The 26,239-nt window shown below is 36.6% G+C and overlaps 1 protein-coding gene across 3 annotated transcripts in view; it reads right to left on the bottom strand.

Annotated features, from left to right (window-relative positions):
* Window positions 1-14,711, bottom strand: part of LOC122315939 (ALBINO3-like protein 2, chloroplastic) — a 38,272-nt gene extending 23,561 nt beyond the window's left edge. For 2 of the 3 annotated variants that reach the window (XM_043132301.1, XM_043132302.1), the window contains exons 1-2: window positions 14,234-14,711; window positions 13,782-13,888 (exon numbers count right to left, since the gene is read on the bottom strand). In XM_043132301.1, coding sequence (XP_042988235.1) covers window positions 13,782-13,888; window positions 14,234-14,652 — 526 coding nt within the window. In that variant the 5' untranslated portion in view covers window positions 14,653-14,711. The remainder of the gene's footprint in view (window positions 1-13,781; window positions 13,889-14,233) is intronic. The other variant, XM_043132300.1, reaches the window with a different exon arrangement.
* Window positions 14,712-26,239: the final 11,528 nt, after the last annotated feature.

Here is a 26,239-nt window from a genome sequence, read left to right as displayed (position 1 = left end):
ATTTTTTTGGCCAAGTAATCGTGTCTTAATGAGTTTATGCCTTAGTATTTCATTAGTGTGGATAATTGTGCAACAGGCCAAACAATGTCGCAAAAGATGACATCACAGTAAGGAAAACAAAAAACAAAAAACAAAAATTAAAAATTGCAACTCAGAAAAAATAAGCAAAAATTGAACCAATAAAAATATGCAAGACAAGTCAAGATAATTAAAATTAAGGTCATTTATGGAGGTATCTAATCACCCGAGTAACTTCTACTTGGCACACCCATTAAAAATAATGTCATGAAGGTATCATTATAAGCTATTACCACATTTTCTGACAGAATAAAGCCTAGAAGTTGACGTTATTAGATTGCAAACAAACTTGACAGTAGTATGACATTATTTCATAATTTAGTGAGAAATCAAAGATTTTGTTAAAAACATAAAAAGAAGAGCACAAGAGCAGAGTGAGTATATAAGATGAATACTTAACTAGAAATTAAAAAAATAGAGAGAGAGAGAGAGAGAGAGAGAGAGAGAGAGAGAGAGTCACAAAAACTCAGCCTGCTAAAACCTATAGAAACTACCCAAAAGAACAGAGTACTGAAAAAGAAAGTTTTAAGTTCCCCCATTGTCTGCTCAAAATCCTCAAAATTTCCATCATTCATTTCCACCAACTATTCCAGACTAGACAAATAGGGACCATCGCCCACGCTGCTACAATTTTGGGCTGTCATATGACCTTCTCCAATTTACAAAGAGATGTATTATCTTTCAGCATAACCCATGCAAACCTAACTTGATCTGTAACATCCTATCCCAATTTTATTAGGAATAGCATAAAAATAATTTCATTGGGCTCACTACATGAAATTTTATAGCGTCCTTTCAATTTATTGGATAATTGGGCCCCACAATTTACTAAGGAATGGAAGAAGGATTTTAATTTAGCCCATAGACCCAATAAATTTATTTAAAGCCCATTGAAGTTTAGTAGATGATTTGGGCTCCTTTGGATTTTATAAGGCCCAGGCCAATTTCCTAAGGTTGGATGAGAGAATTATCATTGCGCTATAGGGCCATGAATTTTAAACAATGTCCATTTGGATGTTTAATGGATAAATTGGCCCTCTCTTGGATTGGACATTATTGGACTCAGAGACCCATGTTTTAAAGCAGCACAATTATACTAATTGGATAATGTTGGATGGTTTTTTTTTATTGGCACCAGGTATCCAGGAATAGCGTCCCAACTAATCTCGGGGGTGCACAGGCCCTAGGAGGAGTTACCTGCAAGTGCACCTCGGGTAGTTCAAGGGGAAAATACCCCAATCCAATGGCCCCTAGAGATTGTTTGCACCCAAGGGGATTTGAAACTTAGACTTGGTGGGGGCATACCCCCAAGTCCAAGCCCTTTACTACTTGAGCCAACCCCTACGGGTTAATGTTGGATGGTAGGCCCATGCATTTATTTAAAGTCCCGGCCCATTAGGGTTCAATAAGTGAATGGAACATAAAAATATAGGTAAGCCCAAGAATTTCTGTTAGACCCATTAAGTAGCCAACCCATGGTCCAGCCCAAAGGATTCTTAAAAGCCCACAATTAGGCCCACGGAACTAACCCATTTATCATACCCGATCCCCATCTTCTTAGGGTCCCATTACCAGCAATAAATCACATAAGACCTTTCTTATTTAAGGAAAGTCTGAGAACTTGGGACTGTTAGCAGTCCTTTAAATATGTACAAAATCTAATATTTTGAATGGGGGAAATCATTCCCAAGATGTGTATCAAAATATTCTAAATTAGCGTGGGCACCAGGCTGGCGCCACAATCTGTCCAGTGGGCTGGACAGCAAGCCCACTAACCCAATACAGTCACTATTATGCATTATTAAAAGCCCAAACATCTATAAAATCAACAATAGCAATATATAAAAGTTTAATATCATTGAAATTTAATCAAATACAACAAATCTGGCCCATGGGACATACTTGAAGGTCGGCCCAAACTTTGAATCCAACGCTTGGGGGTGACAAGAACCGAAAAGTAGTCAAAAGTATGGCCAGTGACAAAACCCCACAAATAAATTGAGTACAAAGATGGAGAAAATAATCTGGAAACCACAAAATGCACTTGTAAGAAGTAGATAGATCCTTGCTTCGGTTCCCATTGCTAATGAATGCTTGGATTGGTAAGCTTAATTCGGGAGAGCCTGTTCTTGCTACAATTGCTTGAGAAATGTGGTCTCAGTGTGAAACGGTGCTCTTGGATTTGAAGCTAAGTCTATTTGGGATGAGGTCTTAAAAAATGGAGCAAAGATTGGCTAACTAGAAGGGATGTACTTGTCAAAAGGTGGTAGAGTTACTTTGATAAAAGAAAGTACACTCGAGTTTGGAAACTTGTTTTCCTTTCTCTATTTCCAATTCCAACTAAGCGGCCCATTGCATGAGAAATTGCAGCAGGACTTTCTATTTCGGGGGGAGGGGGAAATTAAGGATGATTTTAAGTTCCACCTAGTGAATTGGGCCATGACATGCACTCCAATACAAGGAGAACTAGGAGTTCAGAATTTGTTAGTTTTTCAACAGGAAGTGGTTGTGGTATGTGGAAATATCAAGAAGAAAGGGGGGTCTTTGTGGAGGACTGTTATAGAATCAATATATGGTGGAACTTGGGAAGGATGATGTTCGAACGAGGTGAGTGAGCAACATGGGGTGGTTGTTTGAACCTTCTAATTTAGGAAAAGTTAGTATTACATTATATTTAGGGTTTTTATTTTTAGAAAATGAATTAAGGTTAGATTTGACAACCTTCCTGCCATAAACATTGTCACTGCACCCTTTGACCAGTAGACCGAGACAAGATCAGCAGATCACAAAACTCACAGCCAACTCTCTGTCTACCTCCCTCTGTTTTCTCTTCTTCTCTGCAACACTCTCTCTCTCTACTCTGTTTCTCTCTCTAACACAGCATCTCATGACTCTATTTATTGCCAAAAAATAGCCCCATGCTACTGTCAACTTCCACACAGGCTGCCAACCGAACTACCCTATGCAACTCCACCACACCGTCTGCACAAAGCCTTGCACCAGTTACAGCCCCTTCATGCTTACCATGCAAACCGTGTCCATTATGGGTAACACAAGTATGGTGGTACGGGATGGATTTGATATGGGTTGAGATGAGCACATTTACATGCAAGGGTTGAACATATATATCTTACAGTTTAGAAGGTATTATGGGTTGAGAGGTTTAAATATATAATGTTCTACCGGTTCACAAATATGGGTCACGAGTATATGCTACAGACTGCATGTGGGTTATACGTATGGAGGGTTAAAGACATTCACGGGTTGATACACTAGGTGTTAAAGGGGCTCAGTCATATGTGTTATGGGTAAGGATGTGTTATGTGCTAGGTGATTATGAGGTTGGATGTTTTACGAGTCTATGTTATACATCGGGGTCACAGATTTGATGAACGAGTTTATGAAATTGGAGATTTGGGTATTAAGTGGATTTTATGAATATCACGTAGGACCCACTGAGTTAAGTTCAAGTCTTTAATATGATGATTTGTGTGATTAGAAATTGATGCAAGATTCATTTATCAAAAAAAAAAAAAAAAAAAGAAATTGATGCAAGATTTATGTGTTAATGATATAGGTGATTCAATAGGTAAAGCATATTCATTGATAGCCCCTTTTCAAGTACTTTATACTTATGAAAGTATGTAAATGTGGAGGAGTTTGACTGCATGAATAATGTTATTATTATTATTATTATTATTATTGAATAACAACAATGACTAAATGATTGATGAATGATGAATAATGACAGATTATGGTACCAAAGCTTAAACGGTGGATGCCAATGCCAAGAATGGTGCATTAGCAGTGCACCTAATGACAAGCATCTCTTTTAACAGTTTAACAGAACCTCGCTCAAGGCATATGGGTGGGATCATGGTCATCCAGATCGCAAGGGTAATTGTGTCTGATAACGGATAATGGTTGGGACAATTATGACAGATATGATGTCATGGATTGAAAGTGAGATTAAAAAATGTTTGTCTATATTTATATTTTTGTTATATGCATGATGATTTTTTTTTATAAGAGGTAAATTTTATTGATATGAATGAAAAAGGCAAAGCCCGTGTACACAGGAAGTATACAAGATAACACCTAAATACATTCTAGAATCCAGAAATTAAAACCAGAAAGTCATGAACATTGTTTCCATTAAGCACAGTCGCTGAAAACCAAAGCAATAAAGTGTGTAAAAAAAAGTTATGAAGCTCCGCCATTGTACATTCCCAATCTTCAAAGCACCGTGTATTCCTTTCCAACCAAGTACACCACATAATGCACAACAGAATCATCTTCCATGCCGCCACCAGTTGAGGACAGCCTTGAATCCCTTTCCAACAAGCGAGTAAGTCCACTACCCTCAATGGCATTGCCCAAGTTACACCAACTCTTCTAAATATCTCATCCCATAGCACTCTTGTCAATTCACAATGCAATAATAAATGATCCACTGATTCGCCATGCTTTTTGCACAAATAGCACCAATCCATCATAATGAGCCCCCTCTACATCAAATTGTCTGTGATCAAAATATGCCCAAGAGAAGCAGTCCATACGAAAAAAGCTACTTTGGAAGGCACATGTGACCTCCAAATACTCCTCCATGGGAAAGAAAAATTACCTTGTGGTGCCAATAATTTGTAATAAGACCTCACCGTAAACTTCTTACTACCATTGGGCCTCCATTGCATCCTGTCCCCCAGTGTCGTTATACTTCCCATGGAGTATATCAAGCTAAAGAATTCTGAAACAGTATTCAATTCCCAATCATGAATATCCCTATTAAAGAGGACATTTCACTGGTGAGAACCATGAAAAAATGCAATTAGATCCGCCACAGAAGCATCCATGTTAATTGCAATGCGATAGAGAGCTGGAAAAACCCTATCAAGAGCGCTATCACCACACCAAACGTCATGCCAAAACCCGATTCTGGAACCATCGCCTGCCACAAAACTGATTTGAGTTTCAAAACTCTGCCAGCCCCTCCTAATAAATTTCCATGAGTCCACACCATACCCCCCCCCCCCCCCCAAAAAAACAAAAAAAAAAAACACTTATGTGTCGGAGGTCAATAACTTCCTTCCAAAGCGCATCTCCCTCCAAGTGATATCTCCACAACCATTTTCCCAATAGAGCTTTATTAAATGTCCTCAAATTGCGCACCCCCAAGCCACCATTCAAGATAGGAGAGAAAACTTTATTCCAATTAACAAGATGGAATTTTGCTTCTTCCCCCACTCCACCCCACAAAAAAGCCCTAAATAGTTTCTCAATCTATTAGCCACCCTTGTAGGCAAAGGAAATAGAGATAAAAAATAGGGAAGGTTAGATAAAGTATTCATAATTAATGTGAGTCTACCCCCTTTCGATAAATACATCCGTCTTCCACATCCGCAATAAAGATTTTATGCGAAGGTGCTTGTTGCGACCATTAAGCCCCCACACGTTCCAAGAAAGGATCTTAGGTTTCATTAGCAAAAAGAGCACCCCTCCCTTTCAATCTATCCCTTCCGCCACTCCCCTCCTTCGCTTCATAATTAATGGTACATTTGAGCCTTTTGAGTTCCCTATCTCTCTTTGTGGCTGACTTCAATTGACCATCTTCAATGGTTACAAGAAGGGCCCTAAACTGCTCTTCAAAGCCTAAACAAGAAATCCCAATACAAGCTTGTATCTCCTCGACTTTCTAATATACCCACTCTGATATAAACCTCCCTAAGTTTGGGCTGGGTGGGAGGGTGCATAATGGGGTTAGTTCAACAATTCCCCCATCAGTGCACTCTCTGTCACAAAGAACCAATTTCAAGTTTGATCCATCTGACACCCCCCAAGAGAGCTCCTCCTTTCTCAAATCCTTAGTAGCAAAAGAATTGGGACCATGACTGGATGACATGGTCATGCGAACACTATTGTCCATCTCCATGTGACTGCCCTGAGAGCCCACTCCTTCATTTTCCAATGAGTTTTCCAGTGCTAGGACACCAGTGATAGGGACAGTGGCCTCCAACAAAATGATTTGTGCCTGCCAACCCTTCGATCATACCACTTCAACCACAGACTCGTCGAATCCCTTCTCCCCCCTCTTCTAAAAATTCTGCCACTGGCAATCTAATCGGCGAGGTAGCCATAGTAGAAGCATCAACTGCCTTCGTTGAGTTGGTCTACGCTAGATCCCGTACCCCTATGCTCTGAGAATACAACCCAGGTCTTCATTGTTGCCGGCATAGCACCCGTCGGTGGTTCCACAGCCGTCAAGAAGACCACCTGGGTCTTCGCCAGCGATGGTGGCTAGTACCCACTCGTCGGTGGGCCTGCTTCACTCGACTTCTGTCTCCTCCAAACGGGGCCCGTCTGTTGGTTGGAGCCTTGCTTACCCATGGGTTGGAGCCCAACGCCTAGGCCCAACCCTATTTTTTCGTTCCTTTTAGTCAGCTTCACATACTGAGGCCCGCTGAGCTGTACCCCCCTAATGTTTCCTTCACTCAAACCACAGCCCAGACCCAAGCCCAAGCCCAAGCCCAAGCCACCCCTTTTATCTCCTCAACACACTGTATAAGCCAATTCATTTTGTCTTGCATTTCACTCAACTAGCTCTTCATCGCATACAAAACACGATGCTCCATTTCATCATTCAGACCAACAACACCCTTGCCACCTCCCTCAAGACTCTGAGCACCTACAGAAATGGTAGCACTACCTATCCTTTGCAGACCTACAGTTCCTCTCGGGTAGGTCGATGTGTTAGAGCTAGCTCCCACCCTGACACGTTCTTGGGGTTGTTGGAGTGCCTCCCAATACGATCAAGTATGAGGTTGATGCTAAGCTACCGTCATCATTGGCGGTGATGGACGATTAGGTCCACCTTCCCTTCCAGCCTCCCTCAATACCTCCACCAGCTTCCTCCATCCCATGCCATCCCTATCCTCTGGTATAAAGATGAAGCTCTGACGACCATCCCCACCATACTCCACCAGTGCCATATAAAAGCCTCGGGAGTTAGAGCATCGATGCACAATAAAGCCCATGTCGCCTTCTCGATGAGAAATATAGAACTCCTTTCTCCTAGCCTTAAAACAATCCTACAAAGCTTTAGTGAACCATTGTGTCATGGCTAACCCCAACCTCATCTCTTTCACAACTTTCGAACCTCTCTCAGTTAAAAGCACATATCTACCATCCCTTAATACCTCAAATGCCTTGGATTCAATTACAACAAGTTTCAAATGACCCATTTACACTCTAATCTCAAGCCCAATCTCGCCGTTGCAAGCACCAAAATGTCACCAAAAAGAAAAATTATCATTTTTCATCATCGGAGTGTTGGGTTTACAGAGAGAAAATAATATCACCTTAACCCCGGGAGAGAAAAAAAATAATAAAAAAAAAATCACCTTAAGGCTTGGGAGAGAGGCTTATATAAAGTATATTATTTTTATTGCATGATGTATTGCTTAATGAGTATTCAACTTGTCTTTATTTTAAATGTTTTAAATGTCCTATGTATATATATAAGAATAAAGTTGTAGGATAGAACTTGGCTCAGGGAGACGAGGCAGAGTCCTGGACCATTATGGTGATTTTAGATTATGCTTTTATTTATTAATAAGTTATTTTTTTAAGCATAAGACTTGAATTATTTTAACAAGTGTTTTCACTTACTCTCTTTTAATTTTCAGTATTTGTTTTATAAGTAATTTTCAGTATTTAATAAAGTTTCATTTTTTGTTTTATACTAAAACTATGGAATCTTTTATCCCTGGCTTCTGAGTGATTTTGAAAGGTTGGTAGCATTCTGACCTTACTAGGGACGGGGTGTTACAGTGGAAATATGGAAGCAAATAAGAAGATAATGGGCTACTTCTTCAGATATTCTTTATTTGTGGAAGGGGATGGGTTCTAAATCGAATTCTAGCGTGGTAAATGGTGTGGCAACATACCCCTAAAGGAAGCTTATCCAGGAATCTATGGAAATACACAGATGCAACAAGCCCAAATTGGGAATCTACTTGATGTATCTAGTGGAGTTCCTCAATAGAATGTCACCTTCATTAGGCCGCATGAGATTAGAAAGTTTATGCATTCAAGGAATTCTACAACCTTGTGTACTCTAGTAGAGTAGGGGTGGTGCAAAGAATATTTGGGCATCCTTCTAAGAACCCCCACCCCCCCCAAAAAAAAAAATTTACTGTTCGGTCACTTTATAGGTTTCTCACCACACGAAACACAATACATTCCCATTGTAGAACATTTGGAAGACTAAGGCCCACTTAAAAGCTGCTTTCTTTGTATGAACAGCCTCATTAGGGAATGTTGAATCATCATTATGGATTGGTGTTGTAGGTCCTCAAGTGGAGGGGTGAATGTGTTCTGTTTTCAGGAAACCAAGTTAAGATTGGTTAATCAATCTATCATTAGTAGTTTGTGGAATTGTCATTGTGTGGGGTGGGTGTAATTAGTAGCGGGGCGTCAGGTGGAATCATAATTATGTGGGATAGGAGGGTAGTGGAGATGATTGATCATCATGTGGGTGAATACTTGGTGGCGTGCCATTTTAAGAATGTGCATGACGGAGTGGAATGGGCATTTGCAGGTGTTTATGGCCCTAATTTGGAGATTAACAAGAGAGTTTTATGGGAGGAAATGGCGGGTATTCACTGCTGTTGGGATCTTCCTTGGTTCTTTGGAGGCGATTTCAACGTTACAAGGTTTCCTACTGAAAGATTGGGGAACTCTCACTTCACTAATACAATGCATGATTTTTCCGATCTGATTTTTGAGTTAGAATTGATTGATTTACCAATGGCAGATGGGGATTTTACGTGGTCCAACAGAAGGTCATGGTCGCAATTGGACATATTTCTGGTTTCAGCTTCATGGTAGACTTGTTTTCCAGATTTGAATCAGAAAAGGCTTCCTAGACTATGTTCTGACCACTATCCTTTATGTTGGATTGTGGGGGCATTAGTGGAGGCCGTAGATATTTTAAATTTGAAAACATGTGGCTAGAGGATGAGAGTTTTGTGGAAAGGGTGAGACAATGGTGGTGGTCTTATTCATTCTTTGGAAACCCAAGTTTTGTATTGGCTGGTAAATTTAAAGCTCTTAAACAAGATCTGAAAAAATGGAATGCTGAGGAGTTTGGGAATGTTGAAAAGAAAAGAAAGTTTCTGCTTCTACTTATAAATAAATAAATAAAAGTTTCTGCTTCAACAGCTGCAATGTTTGAAGAAAAGGGACATGTTGCGCAATGCAACAGGTGAGGATTTGGATAGGAAAAATGGGGTGGTTGATGAACTGGAAAAGATCACATGAATGGAAGAGATTTCATGGAGGCAAAATTCTAGGGTTCAATGGTTGAAAGAAGGTGATAAGTATACAAAATTTTTTCATCAAATGGCGAACTCTCATAGGAGGAGGACCAATGCTATAGAAGTTATACAAGATGGCGAAAGCACACTTTCCGATCAAGAGACCACCAAGGAACATGCTGTCAATTTTTATGAAAATTATTTGGAAAGTGGGGTAGTTTATTCCATTGGATTGTAATAGATTTTAATGGCCTGAATCAATTGTTATGAAAAGTATTTGGAAAGTGGGGTAATTGACAGCATGCTGTCAAGGAACATGCTGTCAATTTCATAAGATTCTCAGTACACTCCTATTATAAAGCTTTAACCTGCCAAGGTGTATGTGATTACACCTGGAAAAGTATTTGAAAAGTTAAAGAGCCGAGTAAGGTAGCTTTCTTCTGTTGGCCAGTGTCTCATGATAAAATTCTGACTACAGAAAATCTAAGAAACATGGTCTTTGTATTGTTGATTGGTGTTCTATATGCAAGAAAGATAGTGAATCAGTTATCACTTGTTTCTCCATTGTGAGGAAATAGTTTGTGGAATGTCATTTTTCGAAGGATGGATATTTCTTGGGTGATGCCAAAGCATGTGGTGAATTTACTAGCTTGTTGGAGGTATGTTGGGCGGAGTCTACCTATTGCAGCCATTTGGAAAATGATTCATTCGTGCTTGATGTGGTGTTTAATGGCTAAAAAGGAATGGGAGATGGTTTGAAGACAAAGAACAATCGATAGAAGAAATTAGGGAATTTTTCTTTAAAACTCTATGTCTATGGGCTAAGGCTAATGTAATGAATGGTGATGATGTGTTGGAGTTAATCTAGTTTTTTCTATCTTTTTAGTCGATGTGTGTGGGTATTTCCTCTTGTATACTTCCTATGTACTCGGGCTATGCCTATTCATGGTAATAAAATTCTTATTGATTATCAAAAAAGAAGGAAATGTTTTTTATAATTAATAAGAGAAATTTTATTCCAATTAAATAGGCATAACCCAAGTACACAAGATGTATACAAATGAGAAACGCCTACTTACAAGCTAAAACAGAAAAAACTAAAACAAAACATTACAATCATTCCCATTCCTAACAAGATACTTCACTCAAAGTTTAAAGTACTAAGGAAGAATGCCCTAATTTCCCCTATGGAACGTTCACAATTCTCAAAGCACCTCCCATTCCTTTCTAACCATAAACACCAAATTAAGCACCTGGGAATCATCTTCATCACAGCAGTGCTATTACTTCTCGCCGCAAAACCTGGCCAGCAAGCAAAGATGTCACCCAGAAAATGCCAACATTTATAAAAATAAACATTTATAAAAATCTCATTCCACAACAATGTTGCCACCTCACAATGAAGAAAAAGATGATCAATAGATTCACCATCCTTCTTACACATAAAACACCAATCAGCCACTTGAAAACCTCCCTTCCTCAAGTTGTCAATGGTAAATATTTACCCAAGAGATACCAGCCAGCAGAAGAAAGTAACCTTACTAGGCACCTTGGCTTTCCAAAAAAGGGAAACGTTGAATCATTATTATGAATTGGTGTTATATGTGCAAGAAGAGTGGGGAGATTGTTGACCATTTATTGTTTTATTGCGAAGTCACTATGACCCCTTGATATGCAGAAAAGCATGCTTAAATCGCGCTATTCAAAATGCACTTCGCGTTTAGTAAGGAAAGAGCTTAACCCTAGGCACTTTGCGCTTAGGCATGTTTGTTTGTAGAGGCCTACATGAGAATTCACAAATCGCAACAATTTGGAAGATGGTTTCAATTTGGTGGTGCCTTTGGAGGAGAGGAATGGAATAAGTTTTGGAGATTGCAAGCAGTCAATGGACGAGCTTAAAATTTTTTTATAATACTTTATTCCATTGGTAGATTGTAATAGATTTTAATGGCCTGAATCACTGTCGCACCCAAGTCCTAGGTTTTAAGTTTGGATTGAACTTCAACTAGGGCCTATAGGCCTATAACACCCCCTTCTCATGGGGCTAGGGATGTCACGTATTTCCGTAAATATAGCCAGGCAAGAGATTTACATAATTAATAAAAACAACTCTTTATTCCATAAAAGAATTGTGTCTTAAATAAAAAAAATATGACATGCTGATTAGAAACCCTGATTAGAACCTAAGAATAGTGTGATGTTTCTTTGGAAGCCCATTTTAATGTACCAAGTGTGATGTTAAATAGGTAGAATAGGTTGACTATGTTACATAATGCATACCATTCATTATACCATGTGATCATATTGTATTTTTTATTATTTTACTCTAGTCATGTTAATTACTTGAATCATGTATCTCATACGGCATATGTTATGAAAGTTCTTATATGATAAGCGTAAGATAAGTTTAAGGCCTTGTTTAGTTACACAGATGACATGAGATTAAAGTTGAAAGTTGAATAAAATATTATTAGAATATAATTTTCTAATATTATTTTTGTTTGAAAATTTGATAAAGTTGAATTATTTATTGTATTTTGTTTGAAAAGTTGTACTAATTAGATGAGATGAGTTGAGATTGAAAACAAACCACCCCTAAGATTTGATAAGATATAAGATGGCCATAGAGATGCATGGTACCAATGCAAATTATGGGTGGATGTGCAAGCTATGAACCTAAGTGTGGTCCCCCAGAGATATTTATGATTTTTTAATTGGCACCGGGTGTTCGGGAACAGCATCCCGACTAATCCCACAGGCTCCTGGCATGAATTTTTCCGCAAGTGCACCTCGGGTAATTCAAGGAAAAAATCCCTCAGTCCGATGGCCTCTAGAGATTGTTTGCACCACATATATTTATGATATGTTCAGCAGTTCCCTTATGGCCACAGGAAATGGGACCAGTGTACAACCTTGCACACGGGGTTAATGCGTGTTGGCCAATTAAGATAAGAAAATGAAAACCTAGTTTTATAAGTCATGCATGCCATGAGTAGAATTATGAATGTTTCAAATTTTATATCAATATTATGCTTTATTTTAGAGCAAAAAAATAAAAATTAAAAATTAAAAAAAAAAAAAAACCTACGTTTATTATGTTTACAGAATGGTGTGCTAAGTCTTCAACTCATTTTATTTTCCTTTTATGTTGTTAACCATCCAGGTGAAGAAGACGACTAGGATGAGCAGGCAACCCAGGCTTAGACAAAGCAGCCTAGTATCACTTAGATCTAGGCATCCTTAGTTTGATTTATATATGATTTAGCATGTGTTCTATTTTATTTTATTTTCCGCATTAAAACTCTGATTATGTCTGTATTTTAAGACTTTTTTCATTTAAGACCTCTTTTATGAAATAAAGAGATGTTTTATTTATTGATGCAAGTCTCTTGCCGAGCTTTCAATTACGAAAGTATGTGCAACCCAAGCCTATGGCAAGGGGTGTTAGAAGGTGGCAAAGCTCAAGTCCTAGTTTAAATGGGCTCTGATGCCATTTGTAATGCCCTAAGGGAGGCCTAAACCATTGTAACGCCCTAAGAGAAAGCTTGAGCTAAATCTAGGCCTATATTCCAAAAGGACTAGCAATGGTACAATTCGAGCCCCATTGGAACCATTATAAAAAGCAAGAATTTTTCCTTCGCGAGCAATTTGGGATCCCATAAACTTCTAAAGAACTCAGAAATACCCCCTGAGGTTCAACACAGTCCCACAATTGAAGCCAACCAATCCATTGTAGCAACATCAATAATAATAAAATTGACAACTCGACGATTGCTTTCTGTAATCTTCCACCACGATGCATTTTCATGTTTAAACTCAAAAAGTTTTTGATCAACAAGCAGCTTATGAAAGGACCCCATTGGAACCACAACAATAAACCACCAAGCTACTGAACTTTAATCATAAGACCAAAAGAAATGCCAACGAAAGACATCAGGAGAAGAGAGAGAGAGAGAGAGAGAGAGAGAGAGAGGGGAGAGCAAAAAACGACCCAGTTGAAAGTAAAAATATATCTATACAAGTGACCCTAGATAAAGTTCTCTAATTTCAAGAAATCTTCACATACCAAAATCAGACCTCTTTTCAGCCTCAAAAGCTGGTATTGTATGAGGCAAAAGGCCAGATCCATAACCACAAGTATCATGCATAAAAGCTAGGGGACAGCAACAAATTGAGCTCCAACCACAACAAATAACTGTCCCATTGTAGAACAAACTAGGGGAAATATCCAGACAATTGAAGCAGCTAAATTCAAATCAAGTTGAACGATAATAAAGTATAAAAACGACAATAAACGTCCTCATTTTGCAAAGGTTGAGCAGGAGGTATGCACGACCGTAATGAAAACAGGAAAGCAAAATACATGCTATACTAAGATTGAGAACTCACACTTCGGTAATAATTCTGCAATTTTTTTCAACTTGTTAAGCCGGCAAATCAGTACTGGGAGCAGTGCAACTCTGAGAGCCAAAGTGGAGGAAGCAATAACTATCCACCTGAAATTTCATTAAAAAACCAGTACAAGATTATTAAGTATTAGGATTAATCGCTCATCGTTAAAATTGTTGATTCATGTTTCCTTCTGTGAAAGTTTTCAACAAACTAACCTTTCTTTTTCTTTTTTTGGCTGATTTGCGTAAATTTAAAAAACAGCGGTTACTTTGGTAATAGAACTTCTTTGTCGTAAGTAAAACTTAATAGACAAAGATATTCATAATCAGAGAACAAAGTGAATCGTTTTAAAAAAAGAAAACAAGAAAATAAACCCAATTTAGGAGTTTTCATTTGGTTTCCCATATTTTCGCAGAAACCAAACAGAGGGGGAAGAAATGAATGTTTACCAAGGGAATCCAGTGAGGTCGTGGTAGCCATCGAGCATCGAAATCACCCAATGAACCGGAAGAATGGAATCGTCGACAGTAACATCAAGCTCTGCCTCCGTTACTTTACCAAGTCCTGCATTTAGAAGCTCCAATTCGGCCGCTGCCTCAGCACACGGGTCACTGCCGAGTCGCCCGAGCTCGGAGTCATCAGGTAAATGAGAGGAGAAAGATCGGGAGTGGAACAGGTGGAAAGAAGCGGTTGGGTTCAGGGGCGGGAGGAAACGAGGATTGCGAGGGTGAGATGAGTGGGGAGCTGGAGAGCTAGGGACAGGGATAGGGCTGGGAAGGAGGTTAGAGAGACGCGCGCTCGAGAGAATGGGAACAAGGGAAGGGGCGGGAGAGCGACGGAGGCGGTGGAAGAGCTTTGAAGTAGCCATGAAGCACGGAATGCGGGCGTTTCATTTTGCGTCAAAAGGAGGGCTACGTGAAATTTTTCCATTTTCCTTCGAAAAAAAAAAAAAAAGTCTAAACTAATAATTAATACTTGTTTCTATTTTGGATTTATTTTGAAATGGCTGGCCAGGTTTTTAGTAAATTGTTATAATTTGTAAATAGTAACCAGATTTTGAGTTGAAAGGAGATGAATTAAAAATTATTTTAATTAAAATATTTTATAAAATTTTTAAGAATGAGAGAAAAAAATTAAAAAAATATATTTTAAAGTTAAAATATTATTATAATATTATTTTTATTTGAGATATAAAAAATTGAATTATTTATCATATTTTATTTGAAAGTTTTGAAAAATCATAATAATTAGATAATAACTAGATGAAAAAATTAAAAATTTGAAATTAAAAAATGTTTGTGTTTGTGGTGTTTGGATATTGAAATTCAATGAAAGTATTTCACTATCTAAACAATACCTTTGCTTAGGCTCCATCTTATGCAAGACCTCCAAAATTAGTGAGATGTGGTTTTATTTTAATTTTTTTATAAAAAAAATAAAATTATTTCCTTAAATAAATTAAATAATTTTTATATTTTTGATCAATGTGTGCAATGGTGCATGATACTAAATTTAATAATTAATCTACTGAACAATTTATATTTTTAAATAATTTTTTTTAAGATTTTGTTGAATTAAGACACAAAATTTATACTGAGATCTCATTTTAAATTGTGGTATTAAATATAAATTCAAAGGCTTTTATTTTAAGATTTTAAATAAAGCCTCATTTTATTAAAAATTTTGAAAAATATTCAATATAATAATTTATATTTTATTATATTACAATTACGAATGACTCACTTAAATTTTACCTTAGACTTCAATTTGTATCCAATGCAGCTTGTCAATCACTAGTCTTTAGTTAAACTGCTAATAAATTTGTTTGATGTTTTTCTTCACTCTCCCACAGCCTTTGAATTCATCTGTCGAAGTTTCATCTTGTTTCATACCTTCGTAATCTTCTTCTATATTTTTGTTCCATTTGATGAGCACGCATTGAAATCAATATGCATTATGATCGTAAACAGAGTTGGGAAGGACATTCACCTTTTATTGACCATATATACTTTCACCATCCAGGCTTGATTTTTGCTCGATCAAAGTTTTGTCCACATGTTATTACACCAAGTGAATTCTTGTCCCTGGTAACCAACCAAGATTACATAGCCCACGGTCCTTCGAACCATCTTGGTTTATAACTGGAATTGAGGGGAAAAATATAGTTTATATCTTTAGGATTTATAATTTACATGGCCCATAGCCTATATAGTTCGCTTCCCTTAATGATCGTCTAGTAGTAAATATATACTGAAGGCTGAATATTGTATTTCAATATAGAAACTTCTTTGTCTTTCTCCAATTTTCTTTCATTTTCACTCTTATTTTATTGGAGGAGCTTATGAGAGCAAATAAGTATTATCATATTGTAATCCTTGAGGTGTGTTACAAATTAATATCATAGAGTCATTTGTATCCGTGTTATCAAAATCTATGGAGTAAATTTTTTCATCATTACTCAAATCCAAGGAGATGGTGGAACAAAATCAACAATGCTACCACATTATCTAACATAAATTAAAATATTCCAAGAAGAGCTTCAATGGAAATCTATCCTATCTGAAGGAGTAATTTTATACAATGTAAAGCGAACAACAAGCAGAAACAGTTACAAAAATTGGAAAAGCTCTAAATGCGGGGGTCAATGATGGCGCCGACAAGAATGCCCATGCTGAACACTTCATCGAGGAAAGAGGAAGTCCAAATACCTATGAAATCAGCTCTACAACTCTTATTCCCCAACATCCACCCAAACTGACACCACCTTCTTAAGCCCCCAGTTAAATCTGTAACTTACTTCACAGCTTTCATAATGTCCCTTTCGGTGCAACCTCCATTCATGCTCAAGAGCCCAAAACGCCTCGTGTGGCATCCTCCCTAGCCAAAAGGCTCCCTCGCTCTCTATTTGTTTGTTTGTTTGGGGAATATTTAGTCTGTTTGGCCATGGGGCATACGGAATACTTGCCAAGAAGAACCTCTATCTCTCTGTCATTGGCTCCTAAACCCACAACAGAATCTCTACCAAGAACCCCTATCGCTGCTAAATGTACCACCCCATACTACCACAAGAAACTTAAATCCAAACCCGTCGCCAACACTTAATCCAAGAAACCTTGATGCTCTCTTCTTATTTATTCAGAAATGGCGTCGAGTTCTGCTCCAATCTCCTCAAGATTGTCACCCTATGCCTCTTCATTCTCCTCCTTTCCTTCTCAAGCATTGTACATCATAGGCCTTTGAGCTTCAGTCTCTAACAAAGGTGACGGGGCAAGAAAGGTGTTTGGATTAAAGTGCACATTGGTCTTACAAATCTGGTGGAACCTGCAGTGAATGAGGGATTTCGCTACCACCATGCCAAGCCAAGTTACCTAATGCTAGTTTACTAGATTCTTGATACTGGTAGTACTATTCCTCCAAATGCTTCACACCATATAGGTACTGGTGCTATTGTATTGAATGATAAAAGAGATTTGCTTGTAGTTTAGGAATAGAATGGTGTATTCCAAGATACAGTGTGTAGAAATTACCAACTGGGATTGTTGAGGAGGGTGAGAATCTTGTCTTGGCACCACTAGAGAAGAAAAAGAAGAAACAGGGATCAACACAGAACTTCAAGAGATACAGTCACACAAGGTGCTCTTTCATAAACTTGCCACTGCTTATAACTGCCAAATTGTTGAAGGTGTTCTTAGCCATCAACTGAAGCAGATTGTGATAAATGGTTACAAGGTTATACTGTGTGTATTTGTTTTCATGCTTGTTGTCCCTCAGTTTATTTCTTTTGCTTGTGTTATGTGATTTTGGTGTTTGCGTATAGGAGAGTCTTTAGGTGTTTAAAGTGATGCTGGTAAGATGTATGAGATTTTCCTTGGGAGAACAATAATCGAGCAGTCATTGGAGATGGGAAGGTATGTCTCTAGTTACTTGAATGGGTTCTTTTATTAGCCGTGGAGGAAAGGAATGGCACCTAAGCTATTTTAATGAATTGTCGCTTAAGGGTGCTTTTTAGCCCTTTGATAGAGGAGGGATTCTCTTGCCAAAGTGAAATATAATGTGGTTAAGATTGACCTTAGTAAGAGGGCATGTGTTACTTACAGCATAGCTTATATTCTATGCTGCATCACTATACAATCTCATGAGTACAAAGTTTTAAGGCTGATTTAGTTACACAAAACTAAACTATTTCATATAATTATTACAACTTTTTCAAATTCCTACACATATATAATAAACAATTCAATTTTTTCAAATCTTAAAATAAAACTAATATTAATAAATTATATTATAATAATATTTTATTCAACTTTCAATAAAACATTTCATCTCATTTCATTTGAACTATGTAACCAAAAAATGCATTATTGTTGGGATGTAGATTGGGAGGCATCGCCACATCTCTTTTATTTTCAAGAGTCTTGGCTTGTTGCATAACACAATAAGAGGGGCTTTGAGGAACAATGGATTTCAATTACATTTTTAAGGCAATATTTATTAGCAATGGTCTGGTCGCTGACTCGCTACAAAATGAGCAGCACAAATGTTTTCCCAAGTACATGAAGATGTCGTGTAATAATTAGAAATAAAATTTTTAGATCATTTCCTCAAGGAAAGTGTGCTAAAAATCAAACTCATACAATGGTGAAAAATATTTATAAAGAGAAAAATAAAAGTGATGTTATATACGATAAATGGAAGATAAAATTACTAAGGTTAAGATTTTGAAAGTAGCATAATACAACTAAAATGATAATTTTGAAACGACTTCGGTTTCAAGGATCTATCTAATAATTTAGAATATTGTTTCCAATCGATTTACTTCAATTAAACTAGAATAATGATTCCGTTTAATTAGAAAATTTAGCATTTAAGGCCAAAAAACTAATCACTAAAGATTAAGAATAAACAATTGATGATTAAAATATTCATAAATCCATTTGAATATCACAAAGATTCTTCAAACATCCAATGTATCCGAAAATCACAATGGATCAAGATAAATATATAGATAGTCAATTTTCTAATAATAAAATCATTCAATCGATCAAACTCACAATAAAAAAACTATTGTTGATTGGAAACAATATCTTAATCATTAGAGTTCACCTCTAATCTTAGTACAATGCAAGAAAAGTAAATGACATAAGTTAAATAAGTAAACCGAAATTAACAAGAGCTGGAAAGGATGCTCCAAGCAGGGGAGGAATGGTGAACCGCAACAGTGGTGTCACTCAATTGTGCTGTCTCCCTCTCCCCTACATGAGCTCTCTCCAAAATAAAAGAAAACTGAGAGAAAACTAAATTATACTACTCCTATTCTCCTTCTAATTGTGCTCTCCCCTCCCTTTTATATCCATTCCATGCATCATCAAAATCGAGCGCATATCTTGCCTGTTGTTTTCAAAAAGCTAAAAAGTCTTTAACTGTCTCACATCAAGACAAATGGCTGCTATCCCATGTAAATTGCTTCCATCTCATCCAGATGAATTTCTGTAGAAATGCTGCATGTGTCAGGTTCCACTTTCTCTCATGCAAAAGCTGAATCCGCCTCATCCACATTTGTAACTATGCTGCTGCCAATTTCTTTTTCTTCTTTTACTGAGAGAGGGAGTAGATTATAAATGATCACAAAGCTAGCTTGCTAGCTTCCACATGCATGAGTAACCAATGCTAGCTATGAGATCCAAAGTGAATTACACGGTCCTTATATGCTAGACAAAAGCTTAAAAGCTGAAACTCAAAAAGGTGTTTTCTTTTGTCTGATTCTTTGAGATTGTTATTGGCCACATATCCAAGCGTCCATGTGCATTTATCTATGAGAGAAATACAGTTGTATGCCTTCTTTGTCTGATGCATGTTAAAACATATATATACACACACACACACACACACACAAAAAGCAACAAGTTGCCGTCCTTTTTCATTTCTCTTGATTTTCATGGCTTGGTGGTCCCATGTTTCTTTGTCCCTTGTGAAATAAACCAACAGTTCCTTATCTTGCTCCCATAGTGCCATGTGCTCTTGTTGGTCTTGCTATGAACAGAATATTCAGCTTCTTGGTGGGTGAACCAAATTGACCATTTGTCTTTTCTTTATTTCAAGCATGATCTATTTCATTGATGTACTTCCCAGGGTTAAGATTAAAAGTGCAATGCACATAAATCAGAGATATATCAGTTTTATTTTAAAATAATAAGGAGAAGAAATAACACATTCAAGAAATAATTTTTTTTTTTAAAAAAGCAAGATTAGAATATTAAAAATGTGTTGTACATGTGAAGAATTACTATCCAATTCAATCACTGGTTATAAAATAAAGCATAAATCATTATATTAACCAATTTAAATCACAACTCAAATTTATGCCTATTAACCATATTTTCATCTAAAACCAATAATAATGTCATGAAGCAATTAAAATACATTGGTTTTAGATATATAGAATGTACAATATTTCAACTCAAACAGTCGCCATTGTATCTGGATTGTTCGGAAATCTAGTAGTTGATTAGAAACGCTTCTAACTGGTGCATCCTATAAGTGTAGAACAACGGAGACTAATGGAGTAGTATCATATAAGGGCTACATCTTCAAACCTGGTGCGCCGCACTATAGGGGAACCCTTTCTATCGAGATCCCCCCTTCCCACCCCCTTTCTCTCTCTCTTTCTCTCGAACCGAAAACTCCACTAACCTCTCTCTTTCTCCTTCACTCTCTTTCCTTCCCTCTCCTTCACGAACCTTAACGTGACCAGCAAAATCCTCTCCAAGGTCATAGAGTACTACAAGAAACACATCGAGGACCTCAAGACCTAGGACACCAAGTTCGTCAAGGTCAACCAGGCCACCCTTTCTGATCTTATCCAAGTCCGTATTATTTTCCCTTCTCAATCAAATCTCTTCTGATTTTGATTTTCCTCTTTTCTTTTCTTGAAGATTAGGGTTTTATTTTTTCTATTCCCTAATTTTAGGTGGTGTATTTTTTTAAAGGTCTTTGTTTTTGTTGTAGGGTTTTGGCTTCGATTTCCCACTATTCACACATTGACGCACCCATAGTCAAAATCATGGTATTAAATCTGTTTGCTATTATATAGTTTCCAATTGTAATCTAGAAAGAAAAATATGTTTGCTATACCACGATTCTCTTTTGAATGAATCTGGTTTCTTGTTGTATTTGGACCTATTTAGTTGGACCTATGTATTTGGGGTCGTTAATGTATTTGCATTTTGAATATTTTTTGCAAAATGTAACCTCTAAATTTAGATCAATGGTAGGAATTATATTATTCTCTTCTATTTTTTATTTTAACAAAATTTTTTTAATGAGAATGCAATTCTCTCTTTCCTGCTTATTATATCATTATGGTATGGAATTGTATTGAGTTAAATGATGCTGGATATTCTTGCTATGTGTATCCTGCAACAGAGAAAAATTTGGGGAGATGCATACTAGATTATGGTGGGAAAAGTAGCTGACATTAAAAAATGTGAGGAACAACTGCTAAAGAGAGGAAGTGATCTAATTTGTAGCCAGGGAATGGGATGCAGCAACATTGTATTGGATAAATTGACATATAGTCATAATGAAATTCTATGTAAATGCAATTGATTTCTTGCTTGTAGCAGTCTATATAAATAGTTTGTATAATATTTATGGGCAATTTTCGTAATAGATAATGTTGTTGGTAGGCACGATGGAAATAAAGATGAGATTTTGGTTTTATCTGTTTAGGTCTTTGACCCTCGTATTGGTTCCTCATCACAGGGTCCAAATTTGCTCCTAATCAAACATCATTGTCATTTCTATGCTATTCAATTTGCCTCAATATGCAACAAACATCTCTAGTTTAACCATAACCAAGTTACTAACCACATCCATCAATCAATGTACTATAACTTGAAATAAACAACATCAAGCTCATTTTCTTTGCAGTTACATTAATATTCCTGGTCCCAAACACACACACACACAGAGAATACTACTGAAACAAATGATGTATGCTTGATGGAAAGAACACACGAACGGCCTACTAACCATATGATCTTAGCATTGGTCGACATACATGATTATCATTCAAATAAAAAATAATCACAGCATAAAGCACAACAATACAAAATCATGACAAGAATAGAACTTTTAATGTTCAATTTCAAAATCAATCAATTGAAAAAATTCCTATTGTTTAGTCATCTTATAGTTTGGACAATTGAAAAACTATTTGGCAAAACTAGTATCTTTGGCATAAATCATTAGCTTTGATGGAATCCCACAGTGGCAAAGTGGTCTCTCCAAAGTAGCTTGGTTTTTAGCTCTTGAAGTCCAAAAACTTGAACTAGGACCGCTATCAAACTGCATTTTCCACATTAATTAATATTAAACATAACAATATATAGTGACAGAAATATTATACTTTCAAGATAATTACACAAGCTGAACAGGCACAAAGAGTACATGGTGATAATATACCAATTCTTGAAGCACTAAAAGAAACACCACACTCCCTCAAACCCCAGCTAGTGAAAGGGTGCAAGGATATTGTTGTGATACCTCATATGATAAGGATAAGAGTAGGTAGTGTATAGGATCCCACATTGCTTAGGAACGAGAAGTTCTTACTCTTTATAAGGTTATAATGGAACTCCAATTGCATCATTGACTAGTCCTTTTAGAGTATAAGCATGTAGTTTGGGTCTTCTATTGGGATATTATAAATGATATCAGAGCCCATCCCAACAAAAAATGTGAGACTTGAGCCGTGCCACCAATAATAGACAAGCCCGACGAGAAAATCAGAAATTTAAGAGGGGTAGATTATGATATATGATAAGGATAAGAGTAGGTAGGGTATGGATCTTACATTGTTTGAGAATGAGAAATTCTTGCTCTTTATAAGATTTTAATGAGGCTCAAATTGCATCATTGACTAGTCCTTTTAGAGTATAGGCCAAGTAGTTTGGGTCTTCCATTGGACGTTACAAAACTGTAACCCCTCGTACCAGAGTACGTCGGAGAATTACTATCTGTCATATGTAATCATATCTTCCAATACAAATAAAATCTCCAAATACTTCTAAACAAACATAAATTCATCTTTTTCAACTTAAAACACAAATTCCTCCATAAGGTCATCAAAGCAATAATCAAATAACATAAATTCATGTTCCTAAAATCTTCCAATAACTAAAAAAATGAAAAATAAACTAATAATTTAATACATCTCACTAAACCTTAAATAACATAAAGAAATCCAAATAATCAATAAACCCTTCCACTAGCATTGGTACGTTTAGGTACTAAACTCCCTATCCTTAGCTAGCCATGCTCTAATTTCTATTCCTGGCTCCCAATTAGTTCATCAATATTATCTAAAAAATATTGTGAAGATAAATGGTGAGTTATTAACAACTCAATAAACAAAACACATATACTAGTCTGTAAATATAAGCCCTTTTCAAATAGTTCGGTATGCAGAAATGAAATATTTTATTTTTTTTAGTACAGAACCCAAAATCATGCTAATAGAACATCAAAGTGATATTTCATAAACTATTCATATTCAAAGGCACTTTGGCATAATATGACCGAACATCTTCATCTTATCATATCATTTCATATCGTATCATATTCAAAAACTGTACAGATTTAGACAATAAAGAAGCATCGCCGAGTATCTATAAATTATACATCAATAGAGTTAAAGTAAATCAAAAGGAAAATAATTTAGCTCGTAAACTCAAAATGCATGCATTTTCTTATTAACAGCCAAGAAAGCATGGCTCAAGAATAATTCCTTTGCTAAACATGACATACAACCTCAATTCAAACTGCATCATAATGATTCAAAATATCAAAACAAACAAAAAAAACCTACAAAACAACATAGAGCAGTACAATAAGATTAATTTAGCATAAGATTCACAGCTTGCAGCAACTATCATCCCTATCTACACAGTCATCAAATGTACAAATGGCAGATATCAACAAGTTATTGTACAAATATAGGGGTGAATCTAATTAAAAGTTACATTGTATGCCATTTTTTGTAGTTTCTACCTGAAAAAAAAAAAAAAGTAGTAAAAAATGGAACTTTAGGGAGCAACTTGAATGCAAACAACGATGAAGGCACTGTTTTACTAGACATTCATCATGGAAGTTGTCCTTGATTTCGGAAATAAAACAAAAACAATTACCCATACAAAACACAGAACATATATCCACAAGAAATTAAACAGATGCACAAGATCATTATTGCGGGAGAAAAGTACCTATATGGGGGAAGCTGTATTTTTTTTATGCTTTTTCAGTAAGGCAATTTAAAGTTGAAACGGGAAGATTTAGAACAAGAAGATGAACATAGGGGCACATTGTATTTGTTCTCATTTTTAAGATTTCTTCCTTGAAGGAGTCGAGGGAGGGAGGTTAGGGTTAGGATTTTATGGGTTTCGATTTCATGGAGGGAGGAGGGAGGGAGGGCAATAGGTTAGGGTTTATGGGTTTCAGTTTGATGGAGGAGGGAGGGAGAGTTAGGGTTAGGGTTAAGGTAACATTTCTTTATGGGTTTTGGTTTCATGGAGGAGGGAGAGAGAGAGAGAGAGAGAGAGAGAGAGAGAGAGAGAGCACGTAGAGAATTAGTGGTTTGAATTGGATCGGTGGTCAGAGAAAGACAGCACGTTTTGCTAGAGAGAGAGGTTATAGGGGTTTTCAGAGAGAGGTGGGGAGGGGGGTCTCAATAGAGTGGGTTCCCTTATAGTGTGGCAACTTGGTTTGAAGATATAGCCCTTACGTGGCTTTCATCTATTGGTTTCCGATAAAAATGCTTTATAGGATGCATCGGTGAGAAGTTATTCTCTTAGAGCATTAGCAATGGATTCTTTATCTTCATATGTAAAATTATATGTTTTGAAAATTAATTTTGAATATGAAGAAAAATTCCTATATTGGATTATGTATTTTTTGATTAAATAATAATAAAATAATAAAGAGAGAGAAAAGAAAAAAGAAAAGAGAGAGTTAGGAGGAGAGAGAAAAAATAATAAAATAATATTTGAATAAGGAAAATGACATATTCAAAGATGAATAATCACTGTTCATAGTTATTTAAAATTATAAAGATAAATAAGCCAATGTAGGTGATTTTAAGGCAAGTTTATTCAAATTTGTGAATAAAAATGAATATGAATAAACCATTACTAGTACTCTTAGTTGATACATTTGGAATTGGCCTTGCTTCTTCATTTGATACCGTTGCATACTTTCTAGAAATTGGCATGGCAATTATAATGTCATCATGGAGTTAAACATATAGAGAACCTTCAAAAAACAAGGACTTGCTTACCCAGTTTAAGGCTACTGCCGTGGCCATTGATGCTTTATTGGGTGTTATACAATCCTTATTTGAATGCTTGCAGTATGTTCCTTTGGACTTTAGCTCTAAGCCTAAATGAAGAGGAAATTCTGCACGGTTTCATTTTTGCAACATTCATGTTTGCTTCAATGTTGTGTAGCTCCATTACATCTCTACTGTTGGCTCGTTCATCTCCCAAAGTCAAGATCTACATGCAGATTGTTTTTGCAATCTCGAGAATTTCTCATTATCTTTTCTACACATCAAGGAGCAAGAAACCATTCATTGCATGGTCCTGGTTTGTGGAGCGGTGTTTGAGTTCAATATGAAATTGGATAAGGGTTTGAGCACTTATGAGGCTGAGAAGCCACGTGACATGTTTGGTTTGAATGAGCTAGCCAAACAGAAGGGCACGATAGTTTTCAATGGGAGCTGTCTCCATACGGTTGTTAGTACAGGAAAGAACACTGAGATTGGGAAGATATGGAAGCAAATACATGATACTTCTTAGGAAGGGGGTGAACCATTTGAAGAAGAAGCTGGATGAATTTGAGAGCAAGCATACTAAAGCAATTAGGCTGGGTTGCCCCATTGTGTGGATAATAAACAAAAACTTCTTCTTATGGGATCTTATGGATGGAATGCCACCAAATATTAGATTCTCCTTTAAAAAGTGTATATGTTATTTTAAGATTGCACAGTTGTTGCCATCTTAGAAGGCCTTCTTGTTGTTATTACAATTTGTTTAGCTCTTGATACAAGGAAAATGATACAAAAGAATACAATTGAGTGGAAACTTCCAAGGTGCACCTTGGAATGTATGACTGTAATTTGTTTTGATGATATTGGAACCATGGACATAGAGTTGCATCAATATCTAAACCCTGAGGACAAGTTTCTTTGGAGGGGACGACAATGTAACAAACCCAATTAACTTGGGTTAGCTTGATGGGCATCACAACCTTCGGCATCAGCTATCTTCTTTCCTTAGATTTAGTGTAACACCCCGCTCCCTAAGGTTAATAATAAAGTCACTTTTTAAAATTCTCGGAAGTCGAAATGATACTACTGAACCTTGATAAAAAAATATTTTCTTTTATTATGAAGGAATCAT

This window comes from Carya illinoinensis, chromosome 7, assembly GCF_018687715.1.
Source record: "Carya illinoinensis cultivar Pawnee chromosome 7, C.illinoinensisPawnee_v1, whole genome shotgun sequence".
NCBI lineage: Eukaryota > Viridiplantae > Streptophyta > Magnoliopsida > Fagales > Juglandaceae > Carya > Carya illinoinensis.
The sequence above is the reverse complement of the archived record's forward strand: the minus strand, read 5'-3'. Positions and strand labels throughout refer to the sequence as shown.